The following is an 18,055-nucleotide window of genomic DNA, read 5'->3' as shown; positions in this document are numbered from 1 at the left end:
AGCTCAGTGGTGTAACGAAAGCCGAGGGTGCCCCCTGCAAGGTACACAGAGGGGCTCCCATTCTGGATTTAATCCGGATCTCTAAGGCCTGAGTACTGGGCTGAGGGACCCCCTGCAGCTCTGGGCCCCCCGCACCACGGGGATGCAGGGGCCTGTGTTACGCCCCTGGAGTAGCTCTAGCTGGTTAGGCAGAGTAGAAGATTCAAAGCCCCATTCGCCCTGGCCCCATTTCCTTGTAAATAACACACGACCTTCTCCCTGTACACTCACACAGAGAAAATATTCTTAGGTTGGCAGGTCTGAGAGGTGGTCTACAAATGTACACATATGAACCCTCCTCACCATTCATAAATTATCACCTGCATGTACTCAGAGTCGGAGAACACACAATCCAGAGAGTGCACAAAGACAACATGTGCATATGAAATGGACCCGGACTCTATGAATCACTGTGATTTGAGGCAACAAACACACTGTGGCGTAGTAAAGCGTCAATGTGGAATACAGACAGCTCTGAGCTGCAACCCACAGGCCACGTAACCCAGAGTGCAAAGAAGACATTGGCCATTCGAAGATAAAAAGTCGCCTATATAACATATAGTCAAAATCTGTTTAAGAGTTTGAGATGGTGGGTAAGGTGGTTTCTTTTTGGTGTCCATATATAGCCTTTCAGCAGAAAGATTAGACCTCGAGTGTTCACTGGTCTGTGAAATTTACTTGAAATTAGATCATTTGATATCATGCCAGAAAACAGAGCTTTTTAAGGCACCTCTTGATAGTCCAGAAATTACTGGTCGCCTGTGAAGGTCGTCTGGCACTTTATTGGATTGATTTTACCTTGCGATAAAAATAATAACCCGCGAAAGTAAACTGCAGAATTTAAAATGGCTGGGCCTCATTTACAAGCCCATAGCGCCGCCTGTGCATCACTTTTTTTGATGCACCGGCAGCGCAGTGGGCTTGCCCATATTTACAAGGTCACGTAAAGTCCCCCTGCGTGACTTTTCAGGGCCTTGTAAATATGGGACCCTTTCACACATTACTCTATGTGAAAGAGGCGTTCCATGGGTGTTTCGCGCAACATCAATGGAACCTGACATATTCCCAGATTTACAACGTTTTGTAAAGCTGGAAATGTGTCAGAATCCTACACCTCCCCACGGGAGGCGTAGGAGTGGCGCAGCGAGGAGAAATACTTGTTTTTCTCCTCGTTTTTTTCCTCTTTCTATGTGTGCTGCATTTTGCAACGCACATAGAAAGAGGAAAATGCCATCAATGATTGATTTTGTGCAGGAAGGTGTCCCTTACTGCACAAAAACAATCATCCCTGCAACGCAGGCACCCTTGCAACATGAGGCAAGGGTGCCTGTGCTGGCATATGGCACCCAATTGTGCGCCAGCACAGGCTAAAGTACACGGATGCGTCGTACTGTTGTTAATACGACGCATCCCTGTGCTTTTAAAAAAAAGATGCAGCTCGGCGCAGCAAAATGGCTTGCAGTGCCGCGCTGCATCATATTGTAGTAAATTAGTCCCTTAGTGCTTAGAGTGTGCAACATGTCAACAATTTACTTTGTTCTGTGCCAATAGTCCATCATTCTACAGGTGCATGTATACAATGCACAACACAGTGTGGTCTGTTTCCATCTTTTGTTTGTGTTTCTTAAGTGGCAACAGCCCCTTCATCGCCACAGGGCTGCCACTGACGATAACAGATGATGGGAAAAGAAACCAAAAACTACACATTCTTGACACCCTATTGTTTGGGCGGCGGTGCCCGTGTTTACTCTTAAGAAATCCGATCGTGCTGTCCAGCAGGATGGCATATCTGCAGCGCCGTGGCCTTGGAGACAGTAGCGGTTATTGTTCAGGAGGCGCGAAAATGGCCGCCGCCTGGTCAGTGTGCGTCCTCTGCTGACACTTGTCCTGGGAGGGGGTTCACCTCATGTCATGACCGTGGCTGCCACTCCAGCTGCGGGGCTTATACAAAACAGCTGGGGACGAGAGAGCAAGCGGGGTCCAGCTGTCGTTGAGAGAGGGGTCATCCATCATAGGGAATGCTGCATAGTTAGAAGGTTGCTCGTATCAGTCTCTGGGAATGTAAACCCATATCTGTCAGCCTCCTGCCTCAAAAATACTGGTAAAGCCAGGCGTTTAAGGGGGTGATCCGATTAAAGTCAATGTGGAATTACTTATTTTGGAGAGAGATAGAGGCTTGAAAAAATGGTGACTCCATTAAAGTCTATGAAGGCTTTTAGTTTATCGGGCATGAACAGAAAAAGCGTGTGAAACCTGCCAAATGCAGGTAAGCACACTGCTATGTAAGACATGGAAGCAGGCAAGGAAATGAATTGAAAGCTGAAAAAGTAAATGTGGTGGACATCATCAGATCCATTCATGGTAAGTGTATTGGATTACATATAGAGAATTGTTTTTGATCAGCAAGCAAGAATTCATGTGCCCTGTGTTCTGGATTTAACTATAGTGGCCTTTTTCCCTAGAGGTGGGCGAGACGGTGAAAGCTCTATGCACGTTCGGGCCTGATACCTGGCTCTGGCTCAGCTCGAGGTCCTTTTGGAATCTCGAGCCCAAAACAAGCCACGCTCTCACAGGAGGCGATATGACCTAGTGCCTACAGCTGCAGACCATGTATCATGGGGAATCTATTTTGAATCCTGGCCTCAGCTCAGCATCTGCGGAATCTCCGTTCCGAAAAAGTCTGTTGTCTGTTGTGAAGCACTCTCATGTCATTTGAGCAATGTTCACGCTTTGTAAAACTGCAAAAAAGGAAAATTGGGGATTCTGCCTGTCAAACAGGCTTTCATCTCATCCTCCAAGAATTAAGGACTAAGCATTAACCTGTGATGCCAGAGATACTCATCTAGTGGCTCGATTGCAGAGGGGGAAACTGAAAAGAATTGTGACCAGTCTTAGCTTCCCTGCTTAAACAAATTGTGTGACCCTATGCAAATACTTTATTTCACCAAGCCTTCTTTTTGTTCATTTTACATATGGGAGCTGTGAGAAGTTGGCCTGGCATATGCTGGTCACTAGTTATAGTAGCCACCTTGCACCAGTCCAATTCGACTCTTATGGTAGATAGGTTTAAGACAACCTTTTAAAGAAAGCTATCCTAGTGGTAGCTGTGGAGAGCAGCCTTCAGGCTAAGTCTCAGAGGAATGTAAAGCAGCTTGTTTTACCTTATAATCTCTTGAATTGCCAAATGAAAGGACACCACACAGGTATATATATCTCAAATATATATGTATTTATTTCTAGACACACTCTACTTATCTCTTTATGAGATTAGAAGCCAGGAACACATTCAAATATCAACGTTCCACAATAAGTTAAGCACAAATATGGCTGTAGCCCTAGGGGTGTACCAGACCATATACTAAATAAGAGGTTTAGGAAAGTCGACTTGCAGGGAGACAAGGCCTAGGGCCTGTGGAATCGCTGGGGCTTCACTAATCCACCCAAGGTAGGTAAGTCAAGGACCCACGGAACACAGACGCGGGTTCCCGATTGATTACAATGGAGCAAATCGCGGTTGGATTTTTAAAGTTTTAGGGTACTTCGAGGAAGTCTACAAGCAAGCCACATACAAGGTAAGTAATTTGAGGGCCAACACACTAGGGCACCGGAGTGCACGAGTTACCTCATGCAGGGAAGCCGGGTGCATAGGTGTCTTTTGGTGTCAGGTCGCTTCGCTGTTTTCTATGGAAGCCAAAGAAGGTTTGCTGCTTGCGAAGACTGAAGAAGTGTCCGGTGGAATCCAAGGCTGGATTCGAGATACAGATGACCTGAAATTGGAAGGGACAGTGTTCACAGTCACTTGCCAGTGACCCGGGCCAGGAAGATGGATGCCCACGGAAGTCGGGTGATTTCAGGTGATCAAGGGTATTTTGACTCTTCGCTCACGAGGTCCAGGAGGGATCGACGATGACCAGCAGCTGGATTCGGAGTGTCCCACAACGTCTGCAGCTTACTGAGGTGTCGGCAACCGGATTGGAGCCAACAAGCCTTGGCAACAGCAAGTCTTGTGAAAAGTGAACAAAGTCAATGGTGCAAACCAGCAAGGTCTGAGGGACTCACTCAGCGAGGGTAAGTGAGGGCAGGCCTGGAGCAACCAGGGGAGCCCTTTGGTTTGGTACAGAAGTCTTCAGGGGACCCACAAGTCAGCCGGCAAGGGATTGCAAAGAAGCCTCGTGAGGAAGTGCTTTACAGGAGCCCACGGTCATTCGGGACAGGGTAGGCCTTTGATTTTCACTGCAGAACCTGCTGGAAGCTTGGGCCATACGTGGTCCAAAGCACAAGTTCGTAGAATGTCGTGAAGGTGTTGCACTTGACAATAGTGCACGGTTCCCAGGTATTGCAGTTCCTCATCACTCGTGGGGTCCAGATGCCACTGCTTCACTGGAGACTCACAATGGCTGACGAGAGGTCAGGAAATCCACTTCCAGGGCTGCATGGACTTCGGACTCCGGCGGGAGCGGGAAAGTTTGCGACTGTTGTTTCAAGTCTTTGGTGCCTGCCAAGCAGGGGAGTCTCTCCTTGACTCCGAGGGAGATTCTTCCATCTTCCAAAGGTAGTGGAATGTCGAAGGACCAGGATTCTTCTTGTAAAGCGTCGTCCAGGGTTATCTAACTTGCAATGGCAAGGTTTCCCTAACTTATACCAAAAGGAAGGGAGGGACTAGCTCTATGACCACTCCTCTGGGAGGATCAGGGGGTGGGTGGTTACACCCACTTCAATTTGTCCAGTTTCGTGCCAGAGCAGGGGCAGGTAGCCCCTGAACCGGTTTGAGCTGGCATATGCACAGAGGATCCAACTGCTCCCCCAGTGCAGGACTTCAAAGCACTCTAGGAGTGCACCCACCCAGCTCCAATACACTAAATCCTGTCTGGAAGGTGGTGACACCTCCCTGTGACAGGATGCCTAATGTTGGGCCTCCTCCACTGCGAGTTTCAGTCGGCAGCAGGAGGGCAGCCCAGTGTCTGTGCTGGTGGCATCCATTTTGTGATGCCAGGGCTCTTTCAGATTTCTAACGTGTTACCACATTCGGTACATGTCATCCCCTCTAGAAGGGTGGGATCATACTCCCACACCAATTACTGGTGTGGGGGTATGATTCCAAGATGTTTGACACCAAACACAACATGTTTTGATGCAGTCATTCCAAAGTTAGCATTAACCGGGAGGTTATAATGCACTTAAGAGTATATGGTTTAACCACATCCACAAACAGCCACAGGGAATAGACCCTGCCAGCTGCAGAGGGGCGCTGCTCAGGCAGAGGCACCCCCTCATATTGTAAACCAAGCACCCTGCCCTCAGGATTGATAGGGCCTGCCATAGGGGGTGAATGATAGGTTTATATGTGTGTGTATGGTGAGATATAGGAACCTATACCTCAGTGAGGAGTGCTAACACTACCTCACTCAGGCTGCAGTAGCAGGCCTGTGATGTCAGATTTAGTCTGCTTCCCAGGGGTGGCATAATACATGCTTCAGCCCCTGGTAGGCCTGGGAAGTACCTATGCCCTTGGTACCTAAGGTACCATATACTAGGGGCTCATAAGGTACCACAGTATCCAATCACTAGTGCATCTAATATGCACTCCAAGTCGTTTAGAGAGAACAGAGAGACTGGGGCCCTGATTAGCAGGGAACCAGCCTGACTATAGCCAGAAACCAGTGTTAACATCAGAAAAAAGTGGGGGCAACATAAGTGCAGATCCTACTCTCCTACAGGAGCACGTTCAAATACGTGCGTTCAGCATATGTGCTGTATAAAAAAATTGTGTTTGAATTTATAGACTATATTGTTGCTCCATCTCTAATAATTATCAAGACCACAAACAGCATTACCATGACTTGCCTCTTAGTTTACTAATAGCATTGTCATAAGGGCGGGGGCAGAAATGTTTCTCGCTTCATGTTAAAAAAGTCACTTTTGATAAACACTTGTCAAATAATCGAATGTACAAAGGCAAAACGCTTCTGATTGTGAAAAAGAAATACACTTGTTTAAACATTTTGAAGACACCTTATCATATTCTAATAAGATCTTTGTTGCATGATTTACCTGCCAACATTTTCCAAGGCTCGGCTTTGGATTAGCTCTTCCTGGGTTGTATTACTGAATATCGACCCCCAGAATATATAGTAAAGTATATGCATATAGGAAAGTACATATTTACTAATCCTTACTCGACGTACCTTAAAAATATATATATACGCTTGCACTATTTAATTTAATAAGGCACGAGATCTTGAACAGCAGAAAAGCGCATTCCAGAGTCCGTTTTTCCCTACATGGTGCCTGCATGCATCTTGGAGTGTAAACTGATACATATATATATACATGTATATATATATATGTGTATATATATATATATAATATAGATATATAGATATATATATATATATTATTTTTGATATTCTGTCCTCTGTATTGTGTCCCATTGATATTCCGCTGTGATATGCAGGGTGCCCTCCCTCTCCCTGTTAATGTGTTGCCTCGCCCACCTCTACTTTTCCCAGCCTTCCTCTGGTCAGAACCTGCGATACATCATTAGAATATTTGTACCGCGAGAGGGCAAGGGTTCATTTAATAAGGTAAGCAAACCTTCATTGGGATAAATAATCATTCAGTAGGGCAAGCAATGATTTATTTATTTATCTAAGGCATTGGGGTGCGTTCAGGCGTGGGACCGCTGTCTAGGGTTAGAGGAAAGGGCACAATGAAGCATAACGTCTGTGTTTTTTGTTCAATTATACACGGCTTGCAGCTCCCTAAAAGGTAACTGCAACCCGAGGTGCCTAAATGATTTATTTAGGTGCTTTAAAAAAAGCAATTAAATAACACTTACACTGAATGGTAGCCTAGAGGTCATATTTTGCATAATGAGTTGGGATTTTTCCGCAGGGGTCAGGCCTGCTGAGGGCAAACCCTATGCTTACCTTTATATTTTTGGACAGCTACGTCGGTTGCTGGGTCACTTGGAGCCATATTTACAAACATTTTGCACTCAGTCAGAAAAAGGATGCAAACCTGAGCAAAATATGTGTATATTTTAATTTACTTTCTAGTGCAAAACTTGCTTTGTGTGGCTTTGCAATACTCTGCATCAAGAGGGCGTTCCATGGGTGGTATATGTGAATTCCTGTGCAATCACCCATGGTTTTTACACAAAATCCTATCTACTAACAAAAGTAGACATGGTTTTGCACCAAAAAATAAGGCCACTTGAAAGCAAACAATGAAAAGGAGAAATTATTTTATTACTCCGAATTTTTCCAACTTTGCATGTGTGCTGCACTGTACAGCACACATTCAATATGGGAAAAGTTTTGAAGCTTGCATAGGCATAGTATTTTGCACAGGAAGAGTATCCTTCCAGTACAAAGCCTATGCTAGACTCATGCACACACCTTTGAACTATGGTGCAAAGTTGTGTGAGTGGTGTTTGGCTGCCTAATTGTGCGCCAGCGCTATGGAGAGAGCAAGATTGCACCATATCACTGTAGATAAGGCGCTTTTCTGATCTCTCCCTGTCAGTGCAGCAAATGTGGGTGCTGCACTGCATTGTGTGACAGAGTTGTAAATCTGGGTCTAGGAGTTTGAGAGACAAAACAGGAGCTTTCAAACCTGATGGTGGCAGTAATGGATCACGGGTCATATTGATATAGCTTTCACACAGCGCTGAAAGCAATCCACCTTGCTGCGCTGCGTGACAGGACAAAAGCAGGGATGTCGCATATTTAACATAATCATTCCTGTCCTTTTGGCACCTTCCTGCACAAAAACAATTCTCTGAGGCATTGTCTTCTATGTGTGCTGCAGACATAGAAAGAGGAAGTAACAAGGAGAAATAAAGATCTATCTTTTCGTTACGCCTCACCTGGGGAGTTGTAGCATTTTGATGCATTACCAGTTTTATCACTGTTGGTAAATCATGGAATGCACCAAAATCCATTGGTGGATGAGTGGAAACTTCCACGTGCCACCCATGGAACTCCTCCTTGGGGCAGAGTAACGCAACAGGGCGAGTTGCGCTGTGATGCGTTACTCTTGATTTATCGAGCCATGCAAGGCCACACCTTGCATGACTTGATAAATCAAACTTAGTAATTTCGTTGCTTTTGCGCCAGTTGAGTGGCGCAAGGGCGACGCAACTCCTCCATAAATATTCCCCAAATTTTCTAGCATATCACTGCTACAAAGCCTTTCACTTTCACAAATAAATTATATCAACGCATTGAAGACTACCATTGATATACAATTTGTTAAATAATTTTGTTTGGGACCAAAGCGGGAGTCCTGCAGCTGAAGCACCTGGGGCCGCATTACACAAAGTACCCCGGGGCGCAACAGGTGTTTGCGCTCGCCTTGCGTACCCCGAGGCCCTTTGCTATTACAGAAGGGGCCGCAAACACTTGTGTGCCCCTTCTGTAATACTGAAAGTGCTGGCGCACATACAGCGCCAGAGCTTTCTTAAAAGGGCGTTCCCTCATGTGCATGGGGGTGTATTCCATGCAAATAAGGGAATCCCTTTGCCCATCGCCTGTGGCATATTACACATGTGGGTGCAGAGGCAAAGAAGCTGTCAGGGGGCGCACTGACAGTGCGCCACATAAAAGGGGGTGCACTGTCAGTGCACCCCCTGCTAGCAGCCTTCTGGAGGGGGGTACCATGAACCCCCCAGACATCCCCTTGCAGGTAGGTGCAATCACTAACTGCACCCTCCTGTAAGGGGATCTCTAATCCCCTTCAAAAGAGCAGGTGGGTTGCTGCCTGCACAGAGAAACACAGATTGGCTGCTTTAAAGCTTCTCCGTATTTCACTTGAATGTGCTGCCTCCAGGGCAACAGGAGTTCGCAGCTGCCCTATGGGTAGCGCATACTATGTAATAGGGTGCACTTTCTCTGTTTTTGCCTGGCCCTCCTGTTTTACGGTGCACTGGTGCGCAAACAGGGAACCAGCACCCTATACATAATAGGGCCCCTAATGTTTATGAGAATTGATTTAAATTTAAGTGTGGGGAAGCAAACAGAATTACACTAGTGGCCAGTCGCCCTATTGTGTAGCTCTATAAAATATTTGCGATAGCATTACAGAAACAGTCTTCTAACTTTGGTTAGACTTGTGATGGCCGCCCTGACACACGTGACTTGACTCCCTTTTCCATGTTTCCAGGATCCTGCTGAGACAAGACGACTCCCTGCAGATCCTAGCACCGGTTGAGGCTGATGTTGGCTTCTACACGTGTAATGCCACCAACCCCTCGGGTTACGCTTCGGTCTCCATTGCCATCACTCTTGCAGGTACAGAAAAACCACTGATTGCAAATAATTCCCCTGTCTATTGTTTCTCAATACATATCCCAGAACAGTGTCATACTTCTAACGTTTGATCCACATGGAATGCTGTGCACACTTCATATGAAGAGGGAAATGAATGACAGCATGCACTTTTTAGGTATTCATAATTCCCAACAAGTCTTTGAGTGCATTGGGACAGAGTCTGTTGTCCCCCGGTGATGGTACTACTTGAGTAAGACTGACACAATATTCAGTGTTTGTTTAAACAGACGTGCGCTGCCGCTACCATGTCATGATGATTAAAGGTTACTTAATAAACAGACATTTCGGTCTCTCCTTAAGCAGCCATTTCCATAAAAATTGCAAATGGAGGACAGGAATTTCAAAACTTCCAAATGTTGAAATAATTACATTGAATTTCGTTGACTTTCCTCATTGTGTTTCCAGTGTTTCTGCTTCAGTGATGGAATGGAATGTAGGTGTCAGAGAACGTACATCCCATGTTACAATAAAGTATGCCCTGTCTCTTACATAGAGGTGTGCGAGCCGCTGAAAGCTCGAGACAGGATCGAGCCTGGATCTGACTCAGCTCGAGATCCCATTGGAACGTCGAGCTCGTAACAAGTCGAGCTTTCATGTGTCTTTTGTCAGCCACCCTCCTTCTACCCTCATTTACAAAGACATAAGAATAAAGCATTAACCTTTATGGTAAAAAGGAGAGACACATAGCTACCCGTTTAGAGTCTGATTTGTACAAAGTGTAACCATAAAATCCAGTTTAATCTCAGCTGCCCCCCTTAACGAAAGTGTGTGATCTTAGGCAATATTTTACTTTACCGATCCTCCTTTTTTTTCACTATCACTTATGAAAGCGTCTTCAAATACATGAGCTCTGAATACCAGCTGTACAAAACCTTATTGTGCTGGATTTAAAAGACTATAATGTTGCTCTATCCATAAGAATCTGAGCCACATATAGGGTTCACAAGACAACTGTCTTGCCTCTTAGCTCACTAATTGTACTGTCACATGGGTGGTGACGGGGTCGGGGCTGGGATGGTTCTAAGTTCTTGTTTAGAAACTCACTTTTAATAAGTACTTCTCAGTGCAGTGCTATATAATGTGGCGTATTAACCCCTTCGCCGCGGCAGGAATTCCGCCGCGGCGCTGGGGGGGTTTGGGGGCAGGTGCGGTGGCGCTGTGCTCGTGACGGAACCACTCCGTCACGAGCCACGGTGGAGCTGTGCTCATGGCGGAGTGGTTCCGTCACGTCTCCGCCCACTGCGCTAATCGCCCGCACAGGCGGGGAATTAGCGCCGCGTGGGCGGAGCGGCCACCAACGACCGCAGCATGACGGAACCACTCCGTCATGAGCACAGCGCAACCGTGGCTCATGACGGAGTGGTCCCATCATGAGCGGGGAAGGGGTTAATGTAAAAGATCCCACATACCAAACAAATACATTTTTTTTTACTTTTTAAGAGACTTTATCATATCTTATGTGATGTTTGTTGTATGATTTGCATGGCATTTTCCGGGCTTGGCTCGTCCACAGGCTCTAAGATCCAAGCCAGACCCTTTACTTGTCCTATTCATTTGTTGGCTCGCCCACCTTTACTCTTACTTCACACCCTGTCAATACACTCTGAAACAACCGCTATGGAGATTTGGATATCGAAATGGGAAACATATGTTTTTAGTCTACACTTGGCCCATTCCATTTCTATCGCCATCTTGGAAATGAAGACATGTAGAAAGTAAAAGACCAGAAAAGCAGTCTTCTCAAGCGACACACCTGAAAAAATAAATCTGTTCAAAGATCATCTCAAGCATCATTGATTAGGAAATTCTTTCTCTCTTCCCCTATGTTCAGGGTGAATCACTCCCTCCTCCCATTACAGCAGTGCTTAATTTGCAAAAGAATACCTGCCAGGGCCCAAAGTTTTGTTTAGGAGCCTGTGGTTAATGCTATTGAATGTCAGTGTGCCGAATACTGAAACTGCGCATCCTGGATTCCACCTACCTCATGCCTCTTTAATTTCACCTTCCTCGATACATCCCTTTTCCTTTTTTACTCTCCTGCTTAAGGTCAAAGTCTGATAAGGAAAAATAAGTGCTGGTTCCACTTGCAACCACCAGCTCAAATTAAGCAGTGATCTCGAGCAATACTTTGCTTCCCGATTTGGCACTCCAATGCAGACACAGAGTTGCATACTCTCTCCTCCGGGCCACCAATTAGGGCCCACACTGGAATTTGCTCCCTAAAGTGTTTTTTGTCAATTGTTGGACCCGCTGGCCTTTATCTTGTACAATTTCTGGTAGAATTCATGTGAGGGAAAACTGCATCATTGCAAGTTTTTACACAGCTTTGCAGAGAATAAAACGGGATTAGCGCGTTATGCCCCATTCTGAGGTCATAACTGGTGAAAAATATAAAAACACGATGTAGGTAATTCCGGGTTCAATGTTACCGCGTCAGATTACCGTAGAGGAGAATGACTTCCACTGTGCTGCCTTTGCGCAGGCGGCGAAGCACACGGCTCCTTGTCTTCTCTGAGATTGACTCAGTCCCCACAGAGAGCGGATTCCTGAAGTATCACATTCTCATGAACAGAGTGTATTTGGTCAGGTGTGAAGCTGAACTAGATCATAACAAAAATAAGAACGGGGGCTTATCTTGATCAGTAATTATTTCCCTGTAACTGGAACATTGTCGGCGGAGCCCTTTTTGCAATACCACTTAGTGCATACCGGTCAGGGCTCTTTAGAGAATGTCATAACACTGTTATCGCCCCTGATCAATGGAATGCTGTCACAACATGCTAGAAATAGTTCGCCTTTTTTTAGGGGCTATTTTCTGTAGACCTTAAAGGAACACTACGTTAAAATGCCTACTTTATGTTTTGTGCAGAAAACGCTAGATTGAAACAAAAGTGTGGAAGTGGGTAAAATCAGTAAATGTGGTCAGAAAAAAGTAACTGGCCCAGAATCAATGGGGGCTTGTTTTCCAGAGTCCATGTCTTAGGGGGCTACTGCATCCACTCCAGTGTTCTCTGTTTGACTCCATGCCCACAGGTTCGAATCCCGTCAGGCCCTTTCAGCCTTCCACCTCCTGTGGGTAGTGAGTTCCATTGAATATGGCAGCACTTAAAATTTGCTGTTCAACACCAATATACTCATGGATAAATGTGCACTTAATAAATACACATTGATATATTCACGAAAGTGCCCCATAGGGTGCAACCTTCTCTCGAAAGGTGGATGCAAATTCTAATAATATCCTATATGTGGGGCTCATGTAAAAAATGAGGGATTGGGCTACAAATGTGATTCCCAGTCCTAGATAATCCTGCCCAAAAACTGGATTCACTTGTGCAGTCCTCATAGGGCACAAATCCTAGCTCTAAAAGAAAGCACCGGTCATTTGCTGCAGTTGAGTCCTTGTTGTTCGCCATTCAACTGATTTTGCTCGCCCTCTGGCACCCTGTTCTCATGGAAAACGAAAGCAGAAGCTATCACATTTTATCATAAATCGAAAGAAAATGCTGGACCTCTGTACCAGATTCAGGCAAAATCGCCTGCAATATACTGCGGAAATAACATCACAAGGCAATAAAGCATCTAACAATAGGCCAAGCTCACCTAAAACATCATTGAGGCTTCAATTCTCACAAATTACATTTTTTAAAAAACTTTTTTAAGAAAGGTCAAATCTCGAAGGGCAGGAAATGTGTTCTGCACCTCCCAAAAACATTGTGAAGATCTGATAAATTTCTATGGAGCTAAGATCTCTTCTATCCCTAAACCCATCATCAACAACACAGCACAAACACCTGTTCAGTCATTTATCCCCACGCTGCAACTTCAGTCATAATTCTCCAAATTTCAACACGTCAGAAAAGGAAGACAACTATTTGGCAAAGAAGATGAACGCCTCCAACCACCCTGTGGAACTTCACCCACCTGCATTCATGAAGAAAGTCCTCCCATTAACTGAAGTCACTCTAAGCCATGCTTAGTCCGGCTTATCATTGCCATCTACAACAAGACATGCTTCTCCCCACCCCCAATGAGAAATGGAAATGTAATACCTCATGTGTAGGTGGTTTGGACTCAGTAGAGCATATTTACAAGGAGTTAACACTTCCAAAACATCACTTTTTCTGACGTTCTGGTAGCGTTAACTCCTTCGCCTTATTTACAAGGCAGCGTTAAGCCACTTAACTTGGCTTAATGCTGCCTTGTTAATAATGCCCTTATTCATGCAGCACTTAGCGGGACAGGGGCGTGCATGGGTGTTGCAGAGAGCGTTCCGCCGCAACACCCATTGCTTTTTGATGCTGCCCCATATTTACAAGGTATGTGGTAGTGCCAAAAATACAGCCAGGGAATACCTGGTCTTAAGCAGGCGATACGGGAAGAAATGTTTTATTTCTCCTCGTATTTTGCTCTTTCCATGTGTGCTGCATTCCGCAACACACAAACATAGAGCAAATTGCATGTAAAGACTGTTTATCTGCAGGAAAGTGTCCTTTCCTGCACTTAAACAACTGCCCCTGCAGCACAGACACCCCAGAAAAATGGCACTAGGGTGCCTGCACTGGTGCAAGGCAGCTTTTTTAGCACCAGCACTAGGGGTAACTCAGGGGTGCGCCGCATTCTTGTGAGTACGGCGCATCTCTGCGGTTTTTTAAACTGTTGGAGCGCAGCGTTACCAATTTTGCCGTAACACTGCGCTCCATCAGTTTCTTGTAAATATGCCCCACTATTTCTTTATTGTATGGTGTTCTGTTTTTGTGTTGTGTTTTTTATGAACTGGGTATAAAAAGGTCTCCCACATTTGTGCTGCGGGCCGTTTTCCGTATATTATTGTTAAACATGTCTGCATTCTGGCAGAGATCTGGCCAGTGTCGCAGCAGTAGGTACAGAGAGTTGGTAATTTCTCTGTGCATCCATTCAGGGCATGTATGCTAGCAGTATTTTGTCCGAAGTACTAATCTTGTACTTGGAATTCAGTGGAAGCTCTTTATCGCATCCACCACTAACCCTACACAGCAGAAACATTACGGCCATTAGTGAACATGGGGAAAGGGGAATGGCATAAAAGATAAAACAAAGACACTGGATATCACCCTTCAAGTCGTCATTGAGCTGGGCAAGGACATCTGAAGGTCAAGATGGCTGTTCAAATGTCTTTAGTACTCTGTTGTTTAAAGTATGACTTCTAACCCTACTGTAGATATGATACACCTTAAGTATCTCTGTGTAACCCATTCTCTGCATTCTTCAAGTGAAGCTGGTATTTCTGAAACGGAAGCATAACAGATTCAATACATTTGAAGGGGAGTGATAAATAAAAAAAAATTAAAAATGTGAAAGCGCATTTTGTAAAAGGAGAGACCCGGTTGAAAGCAACCAAAACAATAGCCCTATGACATACCTTGCTCACGGTCAGCATTGGCCATGTCACAGCACTTTTTATAGAAAATTGCATGGGGGTTATCGCACGGGGGTTACCGTGGGGGGAATAAAAAGAAACCTTACCTGACTGGGTCCCACGCCGCCTCTGCTCCTGGGCCGGGTTCCTGCTCCTGAACAGGAACTGGCAGCATTGTGATTGGTGCGGCGTCCCGGACAGCGCCCAGCCAGTCACCTGTTGGGAGACAATTTTCTCTATGTAGGCTCCATGCAGCCTGCAAAGAGAAAATGTAGAGTGCGCATAACTGTTTTGGTCGGCCCCAGGGCCGACCAAACAGTCAGGGCACTCAGAGTGGTCTGAGGCACTCCTCCTCGACCCGCCCGCCCCCAACCAGGCATATCCTCCCGCCCGCCCGCCCCCAACCAGGCATACCTCTGCCTTCTGCTTTCTCACAGCGCGAGAAGCAGAAAATAAAATGGTATTTAAAATACCATTTTATTTTCTTCTTCTCGCACTGTGAGAAAGCAGTGGGGCGACGCTCCTCCACCCTAATGGAGCGAGCCGCCCCTGGTCTTGATCCAAGAATCTTGTTTTCGTCTCTTATGTTTTTTCTATTTCTTATCCACATAAATACGTGTGACACATTATGCCACATCCTTCTCTGTTGCCAACAACACATCAACATACCACGAGTATCCTAATGCTTGCCTTTCTCTGTAACTAAAAAGTTTATTTTTTATCCTTCCGCACAGGAAAGCCACTCATAAAAACATTGAGAACAGATTTAATCAACACCGACTTGTCTGCCATCACCACTGACGTCGGAGGCACCGTGAGAAGTATCCGGGGAGCTAACATAACAATACACTGTCAAGTGGCTGGTAGTAAAACTTTTTATGTTTCACCTGTGTGTATGTGTTGAAACCATGCTGTGTGAAAAATTTCACGGAGCAGAACACTAGCGTCCATTGGGACTGGTAGTCCACACCTACTGTGGCCCATTTAAAAGATCCGATGTAGCATTTATGAAAGAACGTGAGTACAAGAGCCCAGCATGTTTTTAAGAGCCTGCTGCCGATGCTGCCAAATGCTAGGGTTGCCGAATAACAATTCTGCCTAGCCTTGATTCCACCTCATGTCTCTTTCTATCACCCCATACATTTCTTGCATCTTTATCCCAATCCTGCTGATTCTTTTTTATCCCTTCTTTCTCCCTTGGTCGTTGTTTTCCTTTCTTTCTTTCCCTCCTTCTTAAATTTCTTTCAATCATTCGCCTGTGGGCCAAAGTCTGGTGAATTAAAAATAAACCCTGCTCTCCGAATGAATAAAATCAGTGTCGTCGGCAGCGGCTACCACCATCAACCACTAGCACAAATTAGACAGGGTCAGATGTACAAATTCTAGGAATACCGATTTCCTAATTGTGGTTCTCTCTGAATCGCAATAAGGACATCGGTATTCCTAATGTATGAAAATCATTTAGGGATTCCTTGTAGGTTGTAAATTAACCTACCTCGTGAATATTAATGACATAGGTCGTAGTTTGTGACCCATTAGGAATCACAGCCACAAAAGAGATGGTGGCCTTCTGAGGTCAGCAGACCACCATGTCTGTGATTGCTTTTTAATAAAGCAATCTTTTTCTGTTTTATACCAGCCCATTTTCCTTAAAGAAAAATGGTATGCATTTAAAAAGAAAAAAATAAAGCCTTGAAGTTTCATTTCTTAAGAGAAGGGCAATGGAACCACTGTTTGCTCTTAAAAAATATTATTTACTTTCTCAACAAAGGGGAAGGGGTACCATAGTGATCCATTCACCTTTGGGAATGGGTTACCACCAGTTTTAAACTAGTGGTAAAGTATTACTGTTTTGTGACCAGAATTCAGTCGCAAAACAGTAATACATATACATACCAATTTGGTATTTGGAAGGGACACCCTAAACACTCCTCTTCCAAATACCGAATCGCAAATGCAAAATGCAAATCTGTAACAAGTTACCAAATCGCATTTTGCATTTTGTGCATTTGAATAAGCATTTTTCCAGTTACAAACGGCCCAATTTTGCAACTAGAAAAATGCTTTGTACATTTGGCCCTTTCCGATGTAAAAAGATAAGTGTACATGCAAGTATTTTGTCCTGTTTTCCCTGTTGCACCTGCAAATTCTTGGTATACCATGCACTCATTGACATCTAAATATATATTGCACACTCTTTTGAATTGAATGGAGCATATTATTTTATATTGCCTTTATATTACCGGTGAATCAAGCGTTTAGGAATTGTTTTTGTGCAAATGCCTAGTCCACGTAAGCTAGAAAAGGTGCTCTCCTGAAAGCAGCATGTGTGAGTGGAAACATTTTCACATGAGATTGTAGTAAATAGCATTGCTTGATTTTTACGGCAATTCAATATTCTTACAATAAGAAAACCAAAGTATTCTGCATTTTTTGTCGAAGTTTCGCCAACCACCTATATGAAGCCGAGCTTTCAAGTAGGGAGCGTGCCTGGTGACATGTTTAGCCTATCCTGCTCTCCATCAATGCCAGTGCTTTATATGTAGAAAAAAATAATTGCCAGGGCTCTCGTCAGGAGGCCACTGCAGCTTCCACCACACATTGCCCTGCTATGCTGCCAATGACAGTAACAACACAGCTACTAACCATCACACTATTACCAGTGTGACAATTCAGACTATTTCATGCCCCAAAGCTATAAGAGTGGCTTGGGCGGTAGGTAATGGTCATATTTATTTAATATAGCATTAATAATTAGCTGTTGTTGTGGGCATCTCTAAATTAGCTAAACAGCAGTATCTTGTGGCAGGCTGTCACAAGTGCCGGTGCTGACAATTAAGCACCAGTGCTGAGCATCGGAAATCCCTTGCTCAAATTAAGCACTGATCAATGCACCTTTCATGTGCCCTACAGGTTTCTGCAAAGGATGTATTCATACGTACGGTGAGCTGAGTGCGCTCCTTACAATTCTATGCATTATATAGGTGCATCCATTGAGGCCTATTGTTATAATGTATAATGCCGTTTGGTATGGTATTATTCTAAGAGTAGTGATGTCTTTTGATTTTCAGTGCTGTTCTATGTTTCAGTCTTTTACTCAAGGCCTGCTGAAGATGCTGAGGGGTCCATTTCAAACTGGTATAGGGGGCTCACTTCCTATATAGAGGACCAAGTACTGATTCAGCATATGACCCCACGCCAACTCAGCGACATTCACTTGTGCAATTTATGCTTTTTTAGGATTCCCATGGAAGTGGACAGTAGTCAGCGGGAGCACCAGAGAGTATAT

At 44.8% G+C, this 18,055-nt stretch overlaps 1 protein-coding gene across 1 annotated transcript in view; it reads left to right on the top strand.

The window, feature by feature from the left end:
- The window catches only part of ADAMTSL1 (ADAMTS like 1), a 731,209-nt gene that overhangs the window by 625,038 nt on the left and 88,116 nt on the right, over positions 1-18,055 (top strand). Inside the window, exons 20-21 of the mRNA XM_085634733.1 lie at positions 9,205-9,332; positions 15,501-15,629. Coding sequence (XP_085490859.1) covers positions 9,205-9,332; positions 15,501-15,629 — 257 coding nt within the window. The remainder of the gene's footprint in view (positions 1-9,204; positions 9,333-15,500; positions 15,630-18,055) is intronic.

Source organism: Triturus cristatus, chromosome 2_1 (assembly GCF_964204655.1).
Source record: "Triturus cristatus chromosome 2_1, aTriCri1.1, whole genome shotgun sequence".
Lineage (NCBI taxonomy): Eukaryota > Metazoa > Chordata > Amphibia > Caudata > Salamandridae > Triturus > Triturus cristatus.
Note: the sequence above shows the minus strand (reverse complement) of the source record. Positions and strands in the feature narration are given on the sequence as shown.